General features: G+C 32.9%; 2 protein-coding genes across 2 annotated transcripts in view; one reads left to right on the top strand and one right to left on the bottom strand.

The window, feature by feature from the left end:
- The first annotated feature begins 6,468 nt into the window (after positions 1-6,468).
- Positions 6,469-22,565, top strand: part of LOC143053869 (glutaminase kidney isoform, mitochondrial-like) — a 62,976-nt gene continuing 46,879 nt past the window's right edge. The window contains exons 1-6 of the mRNA XM_076226660.1: positions 6,469-6,865; positions 9,823-9,855; positions 10,869-10,959; positions 13,379-13,503; positions 14,555-14,684; positions 17,741-17,820. Of these exons, the coding sequence (XP_076082775.1) occupies positions 6,687-6,865; positions 9,823-9,855; positions 10,869-10,959; positions 13,379-13,503; positions 14,555-14,684; positions 17,741-17,820 (638 nt within the window). The 5' untranslated portion in view covers positions 6,469-6,686. The remainder of the gene's footprint in view (positions 6,866-9,822; positions 9,856-10,868; positions 10,960-13,378; positions 13,504-14,554; positions 14,685-17,740; positions 17,821-22,565) is intronic.
- LOC143053872 (uncharacterized) lies at positions 15,338-22,039 on the bottom strand. Its single transcript, XM_076226662.1, has 2 exons — positions 21,938-22,039; positions 15,338-20,402 (listed from the first exon to the last, which is right to left on the bottom strand). The coding sequence occupies exon 2, from the start codon at positions 20,397-20,399 to the stop codon at positions 18,717-18,719; it is 1,683 nt and encodes a 560-aa protein (XP_076082777.1). The 5' UTR covers positions 20,400-20,402; positions 21,938-22,039; the 3' UTR covers positions 15,338-18,716.

The following is a 22,565-nucleotide window of genomic DNA, read 5'->3' as shown; positions in this document are numbered from 1 at the left end:
TTAATTTTCAACTAATTTCTTGAAGGACTATCCGAAGAAAATTGGCGGGAAAACGACACAACGCCTGCAATCTTGCACCATGTTCTCACAATGGACTCTAATATCCGTTACTGAGCTTCTGTTCCCAGGGCCAGTATTTTTAAAGTCAATGTCAGTATTGGACAGTAATGATAAAGTGCTCTTTTTGTACAGATGGTTCTAATTGATCATTCTTGATCCATGCTAACGTTATAATTGATCAATCGTGATCCATGCTAAAGGTTTTTAATCGATCAATCGTGATCCATTCTAATGTTATAACTGATCAAAAGTGATCCACGCTAAAGTGTTAATTTTGATCATTTGTGACTCATGATCATGCTAATGTTTCATCTTTATTGAGGATAAATTAATGTTTGATTAATTTGTGAGCCGTGGCCTTTATTTTGCCAATTAAAATAATAATTCATTTATATCTCTTTGGTATTTTTTCAAGCATGAATCTTAAGTTATTTAAAGAATACCTTTTGATCGAAAGCAAATTCATAATACAAAATAAATGTTTATTAAGTTAAAGGTCATCATAACATGCATGTGAAATTCATCATTAAAATGTGTGAAAACATATGTACAAAAGTCAGCACTAATCAGATATACTTGATCATGTTGATATGAGTTCATAAGTCAGTTCTGGCAGAATATTTGTAGCCAACACGTTGAAAAGACTCGGCACCATTCGAATTTGTTGTTCTCGTTTCCTCGGTGTCAGGAAATTTGCGGAAACGTAGTATTGGGAATATGAAAAATTAGCGGAAATGCAATACGCCCTTCGTTTGATATGTTTGAACTTTTCATTTTGCCATTTGATTGGGAATTTTCCGTTTTGAATTTTCTACGAAGGTCACTAGTTTTGTAATTTTATTTTTCTAAATACAGTGTACATGTACATAAACAACAAAAACTATTTTTTAATCTACGGCTTGGTTTGCCATTACAAGATCTTACAACTATCGCTCGATTGACGGTGTCCAAATTATTGTTACGTTAACTTATTAACCCTATTACATGTACAATGTATGTCTATTTGGGTTGCTCACCCAATTTTGTCAATATAACAGAATGACCTGTCGTACATGTGGAAAATTAAGCTGGATATGAAACCAGGTTTAACCCACAGTTTTCTTTTGGAAATATGCCACTGCATGGTAACTTTCGCCCTTCTTTTCTGTACCAAATCAAGCATATGATAGTTGTTTTTCACTCGTTCCGCTAGTGAAAAACGTTAGATTTTAGATTCCCAATCTTGGATTTCCGAGCTCCTTTGTTGTACTTTTTTATAAGCCTGGTATCCTTTTACAACCAATTGGTCAATAAAACTGGTGGCATAAGCCTGGTATTCTTTTACAACCTATCGGTCAATAAAACTGCTGGCATAAGCCTGGTATCCTTTAACAACAAATTGGTCAATAAAACTGCTGTTGTAAGCTTGGTATCCTTTTACAACAAATTGGTCAATAAAACTGCTGTTGTAAGCTTGGTATCCTTTTACAACCAATTGGTCAATAAAACTGCTGTTGTAAGCTTGGTATCCTTTTACAACAAATTGGTCAATAAAACTGCTTTTATAAGCTTGGTATGCTTTTACAACCAATTTCTCAATAATTGATACTGCTGCTAGATATGTCGCTATAAGATTAGATAGTTTCACTTTGTATGTTTTGTAAAAGATAGTTTACGCAACTACAATCATGGTAATAAAAAAAAAGCAAGTGTATGAGACATATTTTTTTATTTTATTTTTTTATTTGAAGTCATTTATGACTTTTATTTAAACAAATGCTATTAATCATCGTTACTTCATGCTCGTATTAAAATTAAAAAAAATAGAATAACACATACGTACATCACGGTCTTTTTAGATTGTCCAGTTTAGAAAGATTTGCGTTCTTACTTATTTAACCAATAAAATTAAGAATGAAAATTAAGAATATTTATAACACGTGAATTAAGATTTGGCGTTCATGACTATCAAAGAGACCAATTTTCAACAAGAGACCAAATGGCCGGTATAGAAGTAAGCTACTTGTAATTATTTAAAAAGGTGATCGTACGACCTTTATTAAACATGAAATTGTTTATGAAAACCTACAGTCCGAGGTATTTAAAAGCCTCGGAAAGGTTAATTAATAGTACTGCAACCAGAGTTCATTTTAAAAAACTTTAATGGTCCGGAAGAACACACACCTAAATTATATATCGATGGAAAGAGGGAAACGTGTACAATAAGAAAAGTTGGGTCGTAAAAATACAGAGTGTTCACAATTTTGTGAAATTGAGGCCAAAGGTCAGACCTAAAAATATCAATATTTCAACCACAAGAACAAAAAGGAGAAATATTATGATATTTATTCAATAGAATGCTACAAAAACGATTCAATCATAAGCATATGCTATAAACGATGTTAAAACGACAAATTTGACTACTTATATGAAGAGTTGCCATTACAAAATGGCGTTGATTTGGAACCTTCTGATTTTTTTCCATTTAAGACATAGCAAAAGAAGAAGTGGCCTTGGCCTTTTCACATCCATAAATTTTCATATTGTGTATAGTATTTCATTATAGTATATTACAGAATTATTTTCTAAAGTATAAAACACCAGTTTATCAAATTATTTCAATATTTTTTCTATCTTTGAAAAAAACAAAATTCAAGCGCTGAAACAGTGCATTTAATTTTGCATCTTTAAGGTTGTGTATTTTGTGAAAATTAGTATCTAGTTATAGATAAATACATATGTATTTGGAAAGTCTGGACAGAGCAGTTATTACACAAAATATATTATAGTCACCCGAGGCGAATGCGAGGTTTAAAAAAAATTGAGTGTAAAACAGTCAGTTTGGTGCATAAACATTTTTTAGTTAACTCATTAATTTTTTAAGGGAAGGATGAAAAATTATACAATGCAATGCCAATTTTCTAATGTTGTAATTCAAAATCAGTCATGACTCATGATCCTTATATAAATTTTAAAAAGCGACACACAATAGCTCAAGTATTCACAAAATAGGGACATGAATCAATCTCTTAGTCATCATATGCGGATTCAGTACGCGTATTAGCATTACAAGACACTTCCCTTTTTTTTATAAGAATAAGAACAAGTTCGGCGCAGGACAGAGTTTGTTCAAAGCAAACACAGTTTTTTAGTACAAATGCTATCTGGAGCGTAAATACCGTCATGATTTGGTCAAACTCGTCAGATATAGTCTTACCTTTGCATAGGAAACACAAAAGAAATGTGAGTACAACGTTTCGATCAATGTTCGTGACCCATATTCCCATATGCATATGCATGATGTATCTGCACTGCCAATCCCAAATGTAATGGCCGGGGCGAATGTTGCTACAGAAACGATTGATTTTGTAATAGCCATACATTTACAAATTTTTGTTATCTTTAGGGACAATATACGGTTCAGAAGCGCCTTTGTGTTATTTTTCATCGATTAACTATCAAATGAACTTTTGAGCCTAGGCTCCGTGTTGAAGACCGGACCGCATAGGCGGATTTAGGGGGGGGGCGGGGGGCCCGGGCCCCCCCTTTTTGGGTAAAAATTTGGTTGCTTATATAGGGAATCACTGAAGCGTGACTGGAGCGGGCCCCCTCTTAGGTCAGTCAGTAGGCCCCCACTTATGAAAATTTCTGGATCCGCCACTGGACCGTGACCTATAATGGTTTACTTTTATAAATTGTCACTTGGATGGTGTGTTGTATCATTGGCACTCATACCACATCTTCCTATATCTATTAACAAGCTATGCGGGCATCATTTCCATAGAAATACCAAAACGAGGACATAGTTCATAAGAGCACTGGTGGCAGGATGAAGTAATTGTTCTACTTTTAATGTATCCTTGATATTTTCAGACACACCTTGGTGTAATTCTGAAAATCTTAATATAGACTTCAATTTTTCCTGCAGCAGATATGGCATCCCCTAAATTGAGTTCAGAGCTAAACTCTATAATTCATATCCCTTGGCCCCACTGTGTCTGAATTGTAAGGTGTCACAATATCTAGTTAGTTCTGGAGTTTGGCAGTTTGGTAAGCATCAGAGACAACTTTGGGTAAAATTGATCGGTATATATAGAGGATGTGCTACATGAGAAAGGCTTTTTCTTATGGAAGAACAAATTACATCACTAACAATCGTTATTAATAAACTGACAGCAAGTTCAAATTCTAATTTTTCAGTGACTGTTTTACTTAATTGCACAGGTGTTGACTTCAATAAGTACTTGATTATGCATGGATAAATGATTACTCACATTAATAAGCACAACTTAAAAGACTGTCAACACGTTTAGAGGTTTTTCTTTTACACAAAAATCCTGTTTTCATATCCAAACTACAAAGAAGAAACTGAGCGCGAGATCGTATAAAAGTGTCAGGTTGTGATGATACATGTCGATCAATTTGATCACATATATGGATTTCTGTTGTTTCTAATTTAAAGTTCCCCAAGGGTGACTGGGGAAATGAAATATGGTCACTTGGTCTTCCCCCGATCGCCAGTATAACGAAGTTGGGCGTCCGTTTGGTTGTGCGGGATGTATCAAGTTCGCAGTCACGTCCGGTCAGAATGGGGACGTTAAAACCGATGCCTCGTGTAAACACCTTTGCATCAACTCTTTGAGGGGTCCGTAGGTGGCATGTTGCAATGGAAAATTTCTGTCCCAATCCAATATCCCATCATTTTCCAGTGGCAGTCGAAATTTTCCCGATCATCATCCCGAATGGCCTCTATTATGACAAAACCTACCTATTGCATGCAGTCAGCTCTTCTACATTATGGAATATAAAGCTTTCTACAAATCGTTTACGACGCCACAGCCACTGGATTTTACTCCATATAGGTCTTGGATTCTACGACTTTTGTCACAGGTGAGACAACAATATGGTACTAACTAATGACCATCAACACATGCACTGTAACTTTTAACCCCAATTAAAAAAACACACCCTTATTAAACCAGTTTATTTTTCCAGATAAGAGCAGAAAGCCAGTGTCTAGCTTTAGCTGCCATCAGAGACATATAATACAATGTATCTGCTGTAAACAATGCCAACTTGCGAAATTCTCAAAAAAATGAAATTATCAAGAGGGAAAGTAAATATTAAAAAAAAATATTTTCATTAACGACCCTCATTAACCAATCATGGTGTCAAAATTTGAGCAATATAATCAAAAGACTTAATGGTAGCCTTCGTCTGTTGTCTGCTCTTTGGTCGGGTTGTTGTCTCTTTGACATGTTTCCCATTTCAAAACATAAAGTCTTTTGGAAGCCACGCGGCAACTCGGAGAAAGTACGTAATCTTCTGCAAAGCATTCTACGGGAGCCCGAGACAGCTCCTGGTCGATTTTTATCATTCATTTTCAAACTACATTGATATTTTCTAAAATTTTAAACAAACGATATTTTTAAACAATTTCATTGACAAAAAATTAGCCTTTTGGAAGTCAATGCAACTTGGAGAAAATGCCTACCGGCTACGTTTTCTTATCAGTCAATCATTCAAGAAGGGGGAAAGGACCTTTATCGGAACTCCGGGATCAAGTGTTTTTAAACTCGGGATTTTGGGATTGACCCTTTCGGGATCCGGAAATTCTTTTTTTCAAATTTCGGGATGCCGGGATTTCATTTATTTGAATTCGGGACCTTGGGATCTCGTGTTTTTAAGCCCAGGATTTCGGGGGGCCCACTGACTGCCTAAGAGGGACGCTCCAGTTATTCCCTATATATATATATAAGCAACCATTTTTTCCCCTAAAAAGCCCCCCCCCCCCTTAATCCGCCTCTGACAAATTATTTAACTTGCATATAATTTTCAAGAAAATGAGTATAACAATGTTGCAAGAAGTCATAATTATTTGGACTTGTGTTATGGTCGGTTATGAGGGTTTGGATGGGGGGGGGGGGGGGTGGTCTTTTATTCTGTAAACATTTAATTTTCACCCCTTTTTTCTCTAATCTTCAAAAAATTAACCCCTTTTTTCTCTAATCTTCATTTTTTTGCCCGTTATTTTCTAATCTTCATTTTTAAGGGCATTATTCTTTTTAAATCATTTAACCCCATCAAAACCCTCGGTTATCATAAAGTTATTTTTATATTATTATTCTCTATTTAATAACCCTATTCACACCCTCGTACATGTTTATTGAAATAAGAAAGTTATACACATTAGCCTGGGATCCGGCCCAATCTAGCTGCGCGTCGACAAGATTAGCCAGGACCCCAGGCTATATACACATATACATATATAAGGGTTTTGGTTTTCCACGTGTATTTGTTGACATCTTCAAACAAAAATGTACTTATCAACCAATTAAAATGCCGTATTTGTACACACCTCCAAAGTTATGAGTAGTTTCCCTTGTCATCTAACAACATTTTCTATACGATTGCAAACTTCCAGACTGCAAGAAAGCCAGTCTACTTCCTGTTGAAATATTAACAGAAGACATTTTTCTCTAAAATTAATTTACATGTGGAAAAACTTGCTTATATGATAGTTTGTACAGGTGCTTTCAGAAAAATCTTGCCTTTGTTTATGTAAAAGACAGATTTAATTAGATTCAACGTAAAACATTTCTACTGGCTTACAACATTGGACGAAAATCTACTATTAATTTAGTACTATGCATCGACATGTAACCTTTGTAAAGAAAATAATCAAGCTTGAAAACTTTGGACGATATTCTAAGAATGGTTTTACACTGGTTGGTTCTTGTAACTCTGTAATAAACAGACACTGGTACAACACAGGTACCAACAATCCAAACACTTACCATACACAGTTTCCAGCAAAAGAGGAAAAGTAAGTTATGCCTATATTTATCATGATTTATACATAATTGCAAATATGTTCTTGTAGATATGCTTGTTGTATTGCTCACACTAGGAAATATTGAATTATGAAAAATTAGGAAATTAGCTAGTTTCTTCATGTTTAGAATCAGTTTAAGAATGAATCCTGGATTTCCTTTCTACTATCATGACTATTAAGTATATAAAAAGGAGACTGCAAACCAATGACACGACCATTAAAAAGTCTTTAACTGTATATATAGGGGTGGCAAATTGACTCTTTTTCTAAAACTTGAACGTTGCTAACACCATGATTATACAAAAGAATGTAGCCAAACTAAAGTGATGATGACTGACTTTTAAATTTTACACAGACTTAAAAAATAGCTATGAGACATTGCTGACACCAAGATTTTACAATCATAGCATGAACAAGATGTAATGACATTGACGACATCAAGATTTTACAGAACATGCACAAGTCCTATAATATACGACTTCAGAGCCTGAGGTTCATATCATTGATCATTTACATTCAATGTTTTTATTGGATTTTTATAGCTCACCTGTCCTTTGTTTTATATGCACATATATATAGACCAAGGTGAGCAACACAGGCTCTTTTGACCCTTTAGTTTTTATTCGAATGACAAATTTTTTTTTAGTCATATATTGGTCATATTGGTATCATGTCGTCGTCAGCATCTTCCGCAGACAGATTATTTCTGGATAATAACTTTAGTATTAGTAAATAGAAATCAATAGAATTTTAACTAAAGGTTCATAATCACTAAATGAATGTTGGGAATGAATTTGGTTTTTATTGTCCCAACAGTTTAGGAATTAGGGGCCAAAAATGGGCACAAATAAGCATTTTTAGCTCACCTGACCTGAAAGGTCAAGTGAGCTTTTCTCATCACTTGGCGTCCGTCGTCCTGCGTCCGTCATCTGTAAACTTTTACAAAAATCTTCTCCTCTGAAACTACTGGGCCAAATTCTACCAAACTTGGCCACAATCATCCTTGGGGTATCTAGTTTAAAAAATGTGTGGCGTGACCCGTCAAACCAACCAAGATGGCCGCCATGGCTAAAAATAGAACATAGGGGTAAAATGCAGTTTTTGGCTTATAACTCAAAAACCAAAGCATTTAGAGCAAATCTGACACGGGGTAAAATGGTTGATCAGGTCAAGATCTATCTGCCTTGAAATTTTCAGACGAATAGGACAACCTGTTGTTGGGTTGCTGCCTGTGAAATGGTTATTTTAAGGAAATTTTGCAGTTTTTGGTTATTATCTTGAATACTATTATAGATAGAGATAAACTGTAAACAGCAATAATGTTCAGCAAAGTAAGACCTACAAATAAGTCAACATGACCAAAATTGTCAGTTGACCCCTTAAGGAGTTATTGCCCTTTATAGTAAATTTTTAACAACTTTTCGTCATTTTTTGTAACTTTTCTAAAAATCTTCTTCTCCAAAACTACTTTGCCAAATTTAACCAAACTTGGCCACAATTATCATTGTGGTTTATAGTTTAAAAAATGTGTCCGATGACCCAGCATGCCAAACAAAATGGCCGACATGGCTAAAATTAGAACATAGTGGTAAAATGCAGTTTTTGCTTTATATCTTTGAAATTAAGACATTTAGGGCAAATCTTTCAAGATTTAAATGTCCATCAGAATAAGATATATCCCCTCACAAATTTTGAGTTGAATCAGACAACCTGTTGTTGGGTTGCTGCCCTAAAATTGGTGATTTTAAGGAAATTTTGCAGTTTTTGGTTATTATCTTGAATACTATTATAGATAGAGATAAACTGTAAACAGCAATAATGTTCAGCAAAGTAAGATCTACAAATAAGTCAGCATGATCAAAATTGTTAGAGGACCCCTTAAGGAGTTATTGCCCTTTATAGTCAATATTGAACAACTTTTCATCATTTTTGTAACTTGTATAAAAATCTTTTCTAAAACGTCCTTGGCCAATTTAACCAAACTTGGCCACAATCATAATACTAGGGTATCTATTTAAAAAAAAGTGTCTTATGACCCCACCTACCAACGAAGATGGCCGACATCAGTAAACACATTAACAGGTGAGCGACACAGGCTCTTGAGAGCCTCTAGTTTGTGGTCTTCGCACAATAACTTTAGTATAAGAAAATAGAAATCTATAAAATTTAAACACAAGGTTTATGACCACAAAAAAAAAAGTTGGGATTGATGTTGGGGTTCTTTGATATGCTGATTCTAACAGTGTATTTAGATTCTTAAATTTTGATCCCATTTTCAAATTGGTCTACAATCTGACAATGTACATTAACATGATTAAGGTCCAAAGTGTCCAAAATTAAACTTAGTTTGATTTTAACAAAAATTGAATTCTTGGGGTTCTTTAATATGCTGAATATAAACATGTACGTAGATTTTTGATTATGGGCTCAGGTTTCAAGTTGGTCCAAATTAGGGTCCAGAATTTGGTACACTTTAATACATGTAATTCATTCAGGATTCCTCCTTCTAACTTTCATTTTTATAACAAAACATTATTGTTTCCAGTACTTAGAGACATAGCTTGATCAGGTCATGAAATTGAGAATGAAAATGGAAAATGTATCAAAGAGACAACAACGTTACCCGACCAAAGAGCAGAAAACAGCGGTAGGCCACCAATGGGTCTTTACATAGCAAGAAAATCCTGCACCTAGAGGCGGGTTTCAGCTGTCCCCTAAATAAAATGTGTACTAGCTAGTTCAATCAAAATGAATGTCACTAAAACATATAAATAAACTTAAATTATAAAACATACAGAATTAACAAAGGCCAGAGACATGATTTGGGACATGTATGCATTGTAATATATGCCCGATCTACTTAAAATGAGACATTTATTCAACTAAGATTTAATTGTTTCACCATGGTAACTGTAATTGTGATAATATATTATATATATCTTTTACAGAGTTCTTGCATCAAGAGAACTACCAAAAGAACGGTAATTTCTAGCAAGATTGTTTTTCATGTGCACTTTTTTTTCTAAACGATTTCAACACAACTTGTGCATGGTGTTTTATATTTTTATTCTTCTTTTAGACACTGCTTTAACATACACATGCAAGTCAGTTAAAATCTCTTTTTGGGGGTGTAAAGTTTTTTATGAACAGTGTTCTAATTTCACTCCAAAATATCTTTCTGTGTGCAAAATGTTATATTTGACAAAGATTTAAATATGTGTCATGACAATATTTTAGAGTAAATCACTGATCACAATCCAGAGTGATATTTAAATTAAATCCCCCTGTGTGTGTATTGTCTGCACATTGGTACCAGATATACAGGGTTGTTTGCACATTTTTACATTTCACAATAAAATTGAACATTTTTTGTAATATATATATATACATGTATATCCATGTAACTTTTACACACATGTACATGTATATATTTCTCTCTAATTCTTCGTCAATTTATCCCTTTATGCACCCATTGTATAAAAAAAAAATTCATCAACGTGTGGTTCGCTTGATCTCAGTACTTCATTGATTAAAATTTGATTATGACGTCGAATTTTCTTGCTTTCCTCTGAATTTCCTATTGTGACGGCATGAAAAAAGGCGACCATGCCCGATGACGTCACATAGAAAGAACACATCTTTTTGCAGATCATAGGAAAAGAAGGAATAAGTTGCCTGCATAAAGTTAGAAAATCATTAGAGAAACAGATTCTACCACCAAATCTCGTGTAATACGATATTTATCCACTCTCGACAGTTAAATTTTAAATATTTAAAACGCTCGGGCAAGCCTCGCATTTTAAATTTAAAAATTTAACTGTCTCGAGTGGATAAATATTGTATTACACTCGATGCAGTGGTAGAATCTATATTTATGCAACACATCCTGTAGTTTGTCTGTTTGAATTATCAACTTCATCAACATGAGGTACATCATTAATTGTGTGTAGATAAATAAACCAACTCAAAATAAATAGAACTTTATATTTTGTAGAGAATCCTGGGCAATACAGAATTTTGAAGATCGGTTGTTTAATTACCTTAGTGATAATGGAGACAGGTTGAGCGTGCAGAAATTTAGAACTGTAAGAAATGCCATTTTATCATGTTTAAACTAGAAATCAGTTGAATCTGGAATAATTTTGAATTCTCGAAAATTGATTAGAAATTTAAATGTATGATGATTGATTGATTGTTGGTTGCTTTACACCGCATTAGCACAAAAAGGCTATATCGCGGCGAAAATGTATGATGAAAACTAACCCAACTAAACATGCTAAATAGGGTTAGTCATGTGAGCCTGGCTAAGGTCAATTTTACTTTCACTATCATTTCAGTATGAATTAATTAACCCCCTTTACTGGGCCTTAGCCATGGACTCACAGCTAACCCTATTTAGTTGGTTTAGTTTTCATTCTAAATTTCTCATCAATTTTCCAGATTCAAATAATTCCTTGTTTTTATTCTATCTGATTAAAATACAGATCAAGAGTTCAAACATTGCTCATTAGGATGTGACAAGACTCCATTTTACTTTAATTTCTGGTATTTATTATTTCAGCCAATGAAATTTCAGCTTTCAAATTCTTGATGGTGTGTTTTAATTCAACAAAATCAGAGGATTCTTGAAAGGTTTTTAAAAACAGAAAGTAGAGCTGAGTGTTTTCAGATCCTCGTATAAAACAAAACTTAGACACATGATCTTTATTTTAATCCGATTGTTTTTTTATTCAGCATGATCATATAAAAATAAGAAGATCAAGTATAGTGGTATAAAATGTATATGAGACAACTATCCACCAAGTCCAAATGATGCAGTTGTAAGCAGCTCATGATCACTGTACTTCAACAATGAGCAAAACCCTTACCAAATAGTCAACTATAAGAGAGCCTTAGCTTGCATAACAAAATGTAAAACAATAGACAACTTTGGAGTTCGATGCATTTCCGTCAAAAACTCTGGTTTTAGTGAACATCATTCGTGCGTTTAGGTGCATCGTCACTTCCGTTCCAATGTTGAGCCAGTGGTCAGGAAACTATAATGTTATATTGCACGAATCATTCGGCAAATTAAATTCTAATAATTGACAATCAACACTGCTGTCATTAGGAAATTGTAATTAAGTACCTACAAAACAAAAATTATTTCTAGTTTATCCTGCACAATGACGATCACTAAGGCACTTGATGAACGTTAATAGTGCAGGGATACAGGCGACCCCCTCTATCTGGTAAATGACGTCATAAAGGTGCTCATAATTGATGAGTTTTTTCTGGTGACAGATGAACTCGCAAGTGGTCTACAGTGTTTATATATCTCAACTTGTACGATTTGCTCGTGTATGTTACAATGTTTTAGATTTGAACGAGAGAAATTTATGTACATGTATTACTGAAAAATTATTACACCAGGGTTTTCGATATCACAAACTAGTCAAAACATTTACTAAATTTATCATCAGTATAAGGACATCATTCGTAAATATAGCTCAACATGCAGACTTCTTATACGTGAGATGAAGGTATTTCACATCCAATTTTTTATGGAAATATTCTTTATAAAGCAGAAAGGTGTCAGTATTCACCTCAAAAACTAATAAAACCTTTGAATAGACTTATTAAGAAGGGATATAGTTACGATAATGTTGTCAGGTCATTAAAGATGCATATTTTGGCGTTAATATTGATTCACTTATAGGGTCTTTGCATCGGAACTAAACACATTTATTCAAAAACCAGTTGTTGGCATGACACGGGTTATGTTCTTCTTTTATGATGGTATGATACTAAACCCCTAACTGGAAGGATTGTGCCTGATGTTCATATGATGAAATCATAATCTTTCAGTCAGTTTAATTGAATTCTGGAGCTTGCATGTCAGTTAACTGCTAGTAGTCTGTTGTTATTTATGTATTATTGTCATTTTGTTTATTTTCTTTGGTTACATCTTCTGACATCAGACTCAGACTTCTCTTGAACTGAATTTTAATGTGCGTATTGTTATGCGTTTACTTTTCTACATTGGCTAGAGGTATAGGGGGATGGTTGAGATCTCACAAACATGTTTAACCCCGCCGCATTTTTGCGCCTGTCCCAAGTCTTGAGCCTCCGGCCTTTGTTAGTCTTGTGTTATTTTAATTTTAGTTTCTTGTGTACAATTTGGAAATTAGTTTGGCGTTCATTATCACTGAACTAGTATATATTTGTTTAGGGGCCAGCTGAAGGACGCCTCCAGGTGCGGGAATTTCTCGCTACATTGAAGACCTGTTGGTGACCTTCTGCTGTTGTTTTTTTCTATGGTCGGGTTGTTGTCTCTTTGGCACATTCCCCATTTCCATTCTCAATTTTATTGAAACAAGAAAACCAACCATTTCTTAACAAAACAATACACCCCAAAATCAATTATGATATAATACAGAAACAAACGACAACCACCTAATTACAGGCTCCTGACTTGGGACTAGGTCAATTGTATGAAAAATTGTTATTTTCTTCATTCTTCAGGCAATAGCAAATTATGGTTTACGTGATTCTGACCCAAGGTTGAAAGAGAGTATGGATAATTTGAACAATGTACAAGCACAGGCAGACCTACATGGTTTGTTTGTTGACAAAAACACATTTAAAGAGTAAGTTATATAGACTTTTAGATGTTATCTTGGGATATTTTGGTTATTCAGTCATGCATTTTACATCACAAATATGGGTCAGAGACAGTGTGCAGGGACTGTTTTTGGAATAAACTTTTCATCAGACACTAAAATTTAAAACAGTAAATATGATAAAAAGCAAAAAGCATAAAGGGAAAAAACAAAACCATACATATTTATTTACATTGTTTCAGTTTTAACAGAACTAAAGTAATGGCTGTTTTGTGAATGAAACTCTAAGGGAATGATGATTTAAAGGGGAAGGAAACCCACTTGAAATGTAATTGTGTTAAGAATCTATTTTATATTTGTATAGTAATAAAGCGTCTTATCTCTTTGCTTTGTAATTTTGAGTTGTCTCCCATTTATATAAAATAAGAGGATTTGGTATGATTGCCAATGAGATAACTAGCCACAAGTTACCAAAGGAGGTAGATGTTAAGAAAATATAGGTCACTGTATAGCCTTCACATTGAGCAGAAATTGTACCAAATACAGGCCCTGACATGACAAACTGTAAAACAATTAAGACTAAAATTTCGTTGCATTTGCTAAGGAACTTCTTATAATCACTTCCTGAAATTTATTCTCAGGCTTCATTTCAGCATTCTATACCATGTGACACAAATTCAGAATCAGGTTCATCCCATATCAACTTTCTGTTTACCAAATACTTACATGTCATAAAAAAAACCAGAAGAATATGGGGTATCCATCCAAGACACAAAAAAAATCAGTACATGAACAGCAATAAACACACAAAAAACAAAGCAACAGGGATTTTATTGCTGTTCTTCATCTCAACGTCACATGTATTATACTGACACATACAGGCCATGCATAACATTTTTGTCACACTATTTTAGGGAAAATATACAAATAAGAGCTTCCTCAAATTTCTTATTGAGCTTGATGCGATTAATTATGTTATATGTTGTGATTTGATTCCTCTTTAACTTCCTGTTTAAAGAATACTAAAAGAGGGTATCATTAGTTAACAATAGCTTCTAATTCTACTTGTTTATTTCAGTTGTATAGCAGATAATATAGTCTTGATAGCCAAAGCCTTCCACAACAATTTTATCATACCAGATTTCCCTATGTTTAGACAACAAATAGATGATCTTTATTGGAAAGCGAAGAGTAATAGTACTGGCAGGGTAAGGTTCTTTTTAGAAAGCTAAGAGTAATAGTGCTGGCAGGGTAAGGTTCTTTATTGGAAAGCTAAGAGTAAAAATGGTGGCAGGGTAAGGTTCTTTATTGGAAAGCTAAGAGTAATAGTGCTGTCAGGGTAAGGTTCTTTATTGGAAAGCTAAGAGTAATAGTGGTGGCAGGGTAAGGTTCTATATTGGAAAGCTATATTGAAGAGTAAAATTGCTGGCAGGGTAAAGTTTTTTATTGGAAAGCTAAGAGTAATAGTGCTGGCAGGGTAAGGTTCTTTATTGGAAAGCTAAGAGTAATAGTGCTGGCAGGGTAAGGTTATACTGACCAGGTGGGAATTTTGCTTGTTTGTTGTGGACATTGATGTGTGTTCGGGTAAACTTGGGTACTGTGGATTCATTTTTTTTGGTTGGTACCAATTTTCGTGGATTGAGCAAAATTTGCATGTTCGTGGATATAATTTAATTGTTTTGCCAAATTCTACATACAAGCCTAAGAAAAATTTGTTGATTGTTGGACATTTAAATTCATGGTTCACCTGTACCGACAAAATCCCAGAAAATTGGTATCCAACGAATAATAATGAGTCCACAGTATTCCAATAATTGAATAAGATACTTCACTGGGGTTCTGAAAACAATCCAAGAGAAACTTGAAATATAGATGTTTATTAATTGAAAACAGATCAGTAAGTCAAATATCATGAAATATGCAAATACAATACAAAGCCTGTAAATTAAAATCATAGATTAATAAAAAGCTTCAATGACATTCATGAACATACACATATGTAAGCTTAAGGGATAGAAGTAAAAATATGTAACAATAGCAGTATTATTTGTTCGTCAAACTCAATCAACAATAAGACGTAATGACTACTACATATATACTGATTGAATAAAGCAACAATTTGAAATGCTAAATAAATGTCTTGTATATTTATGTGTACCAAATAAAATATAAGTTTTCTGTCTAACTGGATGGTATTAAAAAATACTAAACATATCTACTTTACTTTTTGTCACATGTGGCAAGACTATTATTTTTTGCATTATATATCTTGACATTTATAATTAATTCTCATTAAATATATTTTGATAATATTATTGTTAGTTATTGTGATTGATTTCAAAGAAAAACAAATATAAAGGGTTCTTTTCATATTTAAATATGTGTGGACCGTCATTCTATAAATATTTTTAAATTGTTAAGATACTATTCATAAGATAGATACTTATTTTGTCAATTTAAGGGGAGATAATCAAACTATTATGCATGGGTATCATACAAGTTATAAATCCTATTAAACAGGTCACACTGATAAGTTAGTATATGCTGTGAAACTGATAAGTTAGTATATGCTGTGAAAAATATTTATGAGCATGAATCTTAAATCTTAAATCAAAATGCACTACACACTATATATAGTCCGAGACCACATTTATTGTCCCTTGATTTCTAAATTTATTTCTCAATGTTTTATGCCTCAAATGACAAGTAGGGGGTAAACTTACACTGTACAGAAAATTGGGTCCAGAATTGCAAAGTAAAGTAGGGATTTGGTCCAGCTGAAAATTGTTAAAAATTAGCATGTCGGAAGCTGTCAAAACATTTCAAGACCCCCTAAACATAAAATTATCTATATTTTGAGTTTAAGAGAGTCGATGCAGTTTTCTATAGTTTTGATATAATTTGTCCCAAAAAAAAAAACACACTAAAAAATTTATTGAGAAATCACAGGTGGAATTTTTTTATTTGCATTTATTGTCTAAAAGAAATACACTAAGAAATAATTGTGGTCTCGGATCTAAGATACTAGAATATTTCATATGACTTTTTGTGTAGCATTCTCCTGTTTACATTGGATATTACAATTACATGTTTCAAAGGTTATTTTATGTATTCGAAGCCTTGTTTCAATATTTCTATGTATATTTACGCTATGTTTCTATTTTTATTTTATATTCATGATCAATATTAAAAATCTTGCTAAATTTAGATTCATGATATCATGACGTCCCACATAACAAATATGAAGGAGGTGCCGCAGAAGACGATTTGAAAGAAATTTCAAAATTTGTCAGAAGGAGATATCAAGAATTTTATGTTAAATCAGCTTCTGTGACAACTATCCACCAGAGACCTAATGAAGTAAAAGTTAACAACTGTAGGTCACTGTACAGCCTTCAACAATGAACAAAACCCGTACTGTGGATTCATTAATATTCGTTGGATACCAATTTTTGTGGATTTCGTGGGTACAGAGGAACCACAAATTCAAATATTTAAGGAATGACATATTTTCTAAAGGCATGAATACAGACTTTGCTGAAACTATGAATTGAAATATCCACGATCATGCAAGTTTTTCTCAATCCACGAAAATTGATACCCACGAAAATAAATGAATCCACAGTATTGAATTATTAGTAACAAATGTAAAGCAATTCAATCATAAAACTAATGGCCTAATTTATGTACAAAACAATAAATGAAAAACATACATGATATACATAGTGTTAACCGCTGAATTACAAACTTCTGACTTTGGACAGGCACATACAGAATTTGGCTGTGTTAAACATGCTAACTTAGTAGGTAATTATGTCATTTTGACTGTTCGTAGTAATTTTAAAGTAAATAAAATAAATCTTGACAGTTCCATTACTTTAGTAAGAATTGATTTTAGAAATTTAATTATCCTCATTTATAACTGATTTTTTGCAATTTGCATATCTAACTGTATATTCAGAAATTATTGTGTGCATTTATTATTGCGATTTTAGACTTGATTTTGTCATTTAAGACTAAAGTTTAGATATTTATTTATGGCAATAAAATAGTGAATTGAATTGAACTAAAATGTGATTTTAATTTTTGCGATATTCAAAAAATCCTGTTTGATTCATATAAAAAATTTCAAAATTCAAGTTTTAATTATTGCGATGAAAACCCTGTAGAATTTTACATATTAATTAAAGCATCCAAAAATTTTCTGAATTAACAGATATTTACTTGTAATTGAAAAACATGAAAATGTAAAATATTTTAACAGGTAGCCAATTATATACCACAGTTGGCCAGGTACAGCCCTGATGATTGGGGAATATCTATCTGCACAATAGACGGGCAAAGGTAATACTATTTTCAGACCAAAATTTTTTTAAAGTTATTTCAGGTTACTCGCTTGTAATTGCTACTTATAGATTATCGTTGATCATCTCAACAAGACTGCTTTTCTCACTTTCAAAGTGAGAACAGCAATTAAGTTGACATGACCAATGATAATCTGTTCATCACTATTTTACCTATGACGATGTTTTTAATTTCATTGACAACAAGCATGTGCGCCCTTTATTTCTATCCTTAAATTTTCATATTACTCTACTGTGCTGAGAAAGGAAATTTTCAGTCAGTAAGATCAAAGGAAAATTTCATTAAAAAGCGATAATTGTTTTTATTTTTAGATTTCACAACCTTTTGTAACCCCTATGTCAATTTTCAGCCATGGAGTATTGGCATTCCCCTCCCCTGATGTAAAATGACAAATTTAATTATAGAATTTAACTGTGTATCCAAATAACCATTCATAAATTCAGGCATTTGTCTGAACTGAACTGATGGAGATTTTTTATTCAATCTTGCTAGATCAATGTGATCACTTTGGGTTTAGTGATGGTGCAGATCTCTAAATTCATAGAATGGTTCTGTCAATTATTTCGTAAAGATATATGATTATAATAAGAGATTCATTTTTTTCCAAAAGAAAGATCAAAACACAAAATATGTATAAAAAGGATGGTCTATTTAATTTGGTAAATCAGTGGTATATATAGATATATTCATCTAAATCTCTTTATTAGGTTAAATTAAGTTACAATATCATAAATTTGCTTGAAATGATAAATACTATTGCATAATTCTTATACCTGGGCATTATCTGCAATTCAAATTTAAGTGTAACTTTATATGATAAAAGAATATATGCAGTTTGTTGTAGTACATGATCATTTGACTTCTTAGTCCATATTTTATCTCGAAGATAAATTAAACTTTACTAAGTATTTGCCATAGCGATCACAAATATAACCTGAAGACTCATTATGTTTAAAACAAATACACTGAGGATTCTTTAGTCCGTTCTTTCCACTTATTAATACTTTTCTATTCTGTCCATCTTTAGATATTACTTTTATGCTAACAGAGAAAGAGTCTGCTACAATAATGTTACCATAAGTATCTGTACAAAGTCCCTCTGGTCCTTTTAAATCCTGTTTATATTGCCAGAGCTGTTTACCTGATCCATCCACACAGTAAACGGCATTACCATTATAGTCACTATAGATTACTCTGTCATTACAGTAAACAAGGTTGCACAGTTCTGATTCACTCTGAACTTGTATTGATTTCAGTGTGTTTCCTTCTAAGTCTATAATACGGATTTCAGCACTGCTCAAACCTACAACCAGAGAATTATTAGAGAATGATAAACCATAGCATGCTTTGTCTAATGTGATAACTTTTGTAACTGTTTTACTGTCCATATTGAAGATCTTAATGGCTTTCTCATAAGGATAAGTTATGGCAATAGTGTTCTGATTGATCTGTGTGCCACTGATGGCCTTACCAGATATAGGAACCTGTTTTTCAAGGTTGCCATATGAAGTAAGTAGGTTAACTTCACTTTCTCTTTCGACTACTATAAATCTTCCATCCATCAGACAGATCATGTCACTAATCAACATCTTATTGTTGATCACTATATTTTTCTCAATATTCATTGTCATGTTATTTATGTTCGATTGTTCTTGTGATTCTACTTGTGCTTTCCTCCTCACACTTGTATCTTTATTCCAGTCCATATCAGTTTTAACAACCATTATTTCTCCAAGATTTTCCAATGATTCTAACTTACTTTGAATTACTTGTATTTCATCATTTTGTTTCATTTTGACGTCAAATTCTTTTGCCCTGTCATCACTTTCAAGATCTTCAACATATCGTTGACACTGGTGTACTTGTTGTTCAATCTGATGTACTCCTAAAAATGATTGTAGTTTTGAATCGTTAGATATGACTGTGTGTAAGTGGTCTTTCATTTCCTGTAATTTTCTCTGTTTTCCCTTAATTTCAGTCATGAAATCTGTTGCTTTAGATTTTTCCTGATTCAAGATGGCATCTGCTTCATTGCAAAACTTCTTCTCCAAATTGATAAAATGATTATTTATTTTCTTGCGAATATTAATAATAAGTTTTTGGATGTTTTTGTTTTCTTGTTCACCTCTTCTAATGTTTATAGATTTGTCTTCAATCAATTTTTCCAGAAAATGTTTGATGGAGTCAATTTGTCTTTCTATGGACTGTGTGGACTCTTCAATTTTTGTTATCTCCACAACACTAGCTAAACTTTTTATTCCAGAACATTTTGAATGACTAGTGGAAATACATTTATCACAGCAAGGGATTAAATGACTGGGGCAATACAAGTTGAGTTGTTGACCATGTTTGTCACATTCAGTCTTAATAACAGGAATGGATTGTTTATAGCTTTTGATATCAATAGTCTTATGATTACGTGTTCCTCTGGATCGTTTGTGATGACTGGAACATGTAGAGCATAATCCTTCATCACAGTTGTTACACCAGATGTTAGCTTCATTGTTTACCTTTCCTTCTTGGCAGGGTCCACATGGTATAGGTTTATTGGACGCCATGACCTGAACATATACAAGATAAATTATGCTGTTGGTTTTCTTGTTAGAAATGTTTTACATTTTGTCATGTCAGGGACCTAAATACACCTTGTCATGTCAGGGACCTAAATACACCTTATCTCTTTTTGTCTGCCATTACTGGACAAATTTGTATATTACAGTATCTTGTTCACAGACCAAAATACTTGATATAGAAGTCATGCCAAATAAACTCATCATAGATTCCAGGTCTAAATTTAGTATCTACGCCAGACACGTGTTTCATCTACAAAAGACTCATCAGTGACGCTCGAATCCAAAAAAGTTAAAAAGGCCAAATAAAGTACAAAGTTGAAGGGCATTGAGGACCAAAATTCTTAGAAGTTTTGTCAAATACAATTGCCAATTTACACTGTAATATAGGTCACTGTGTTTTTATTTAACAAATTACCTATTAAATGAATAATCATTCCAAGTTTGAATGTTTAAACATATTATTTAGTGTTGTATACACATAGCTGACACATTTCACTCTGTATGAAGATCTGCAAGAATTACTAATTGGAAAATGAAAACTAACTAGACTTATTAGATGGTAAATAGTCCTGATTATCTGAAGACATGATATTTTGTCTGATGGTGTAACCAATTAATTTAGTTTCTCCTGCTACACATAGAAAGATGTATAATTTGCATGGAAACGATTGTTATAATAGAACAGTTGTTTTTGTCTCCACTGCGAGGAAAGTATCAGAGCCATAGGTATAACAATCATGGCAGCGGTGGTGACATTGTAAATTATTTGTATATATTTCTGACATTAGAAGACTTTATGCTTCATACCATGTATGCAAATTCCTTATATAACAATATAACTTTTTCATTGTGTGAAATACTCACTTATTATGAGTAATAGGATAACTACATGTATATTTTGTATTTGGGATCCTTGCAACACAGAAATACCGGTAGTAAGTTAATATCTTAGATTTCATCCCCTGGTAGATTTATCTCTAAAATTGGCACATAAAGGAATATTTATTATTAAATACAGTAAATTAAGAAATTATTAGGGGGGGGGGGGAGTGTGTGGCTGAAACCATTAATTAGGGGGCAAAAAATGCCCAGTGGGTTTTTCTGGTTAATGGACAATTAAGACAATTTAAAAGTAGTGTAAGGGAGGTAATACAAATACATTTAAAATATAATTTTGTGTATGTTTGACAAAGGGGGTTAATTTTTTTTTTGAGTGGGGAGGGGGGGGGGTTAGGGGGTCAATTTGCAACAGTAAAGTGTATTGCACGAAAGCAAAAAGTATATAAATTCAAATTATATAACCAATTTCAAGTTCTTTGACTACAGTTATTCTGTGTCAGAAACCTATTATGTGTAAAATATTTAATCACATTTCAAATTCAGATCTGTATCAAGAGAGAATATTGTGTCCATTTTTGCATATCCTGCATATTATGTCTATGGAATCTTAATTCAAGAAACACCTCTTCATTCAATATACCAAACAAAGCATTTGACAGTATAGTTAAGATTTAAATAAATACCTCTTGAAGTTGTAATGACAAAATTTACATCAGCTGTGAGTATCGACTTTTTAAAATTTATTTTCCTTCACTGATTTAAAAATGTCCACCTTACCAGGAGGTAAATAAGGACATGTCGATACCTGATTCAGGTGATATGACATTAATATGTAAACATTTAAATGACACCTAAAATACCTGACTCAGATAATTAAAGTTGATAATAATCTTTCAAATATCTTAGGGATTTAAATTTTCTATTAAAGGAATATAATAATTATTCCAGATACAAAAATGTTACTTTTTCAACTGTTTGTTTTTATTATGTGCTGCCACACCACTGTCCCAGGTTTTAATATTATTTTTTTTATTTTTATTTTTTTTTGGGAGGGGGGGGGATGGTATTGAGGGCTTACAAACATGTTTAACCCAGTCACATTATTTGTGTGCCTGTCTTAAGTCAGGTGCCTGTAGTTAAGTGGTTGTTGTTGGTTCATGTTTGTAATACATTTTTTTTCGTAAATTATTTTGTTATTTATAAGGCCCTTAGTTTTCTCAATTGATTTTTTCATATTTTTCATTTTGGGGGCCTTTAACCATTTAACCAGTTTTGTGCATAATGTATAAAAATTTCCCCTTAAGTTATTGA

This window comes from Mytilus galloprovincialis, chromosome 12 (genome assembly GCF_965363235.1).
Source record: "Mytilus galloprovincialis chromosome 12, xbMytGall1.hap1.1, whole genome shotgun sequence".
Lineage (NCBI taxonomy): Eukaryota > Metazoa > Mollusca > Bivalvia > Mytilida > Mytilidae > Mytilus > Mytilus galloprovincialis.
This window is presented reverse-complemented; position numbering and strand designations above follow the sequence as displayed.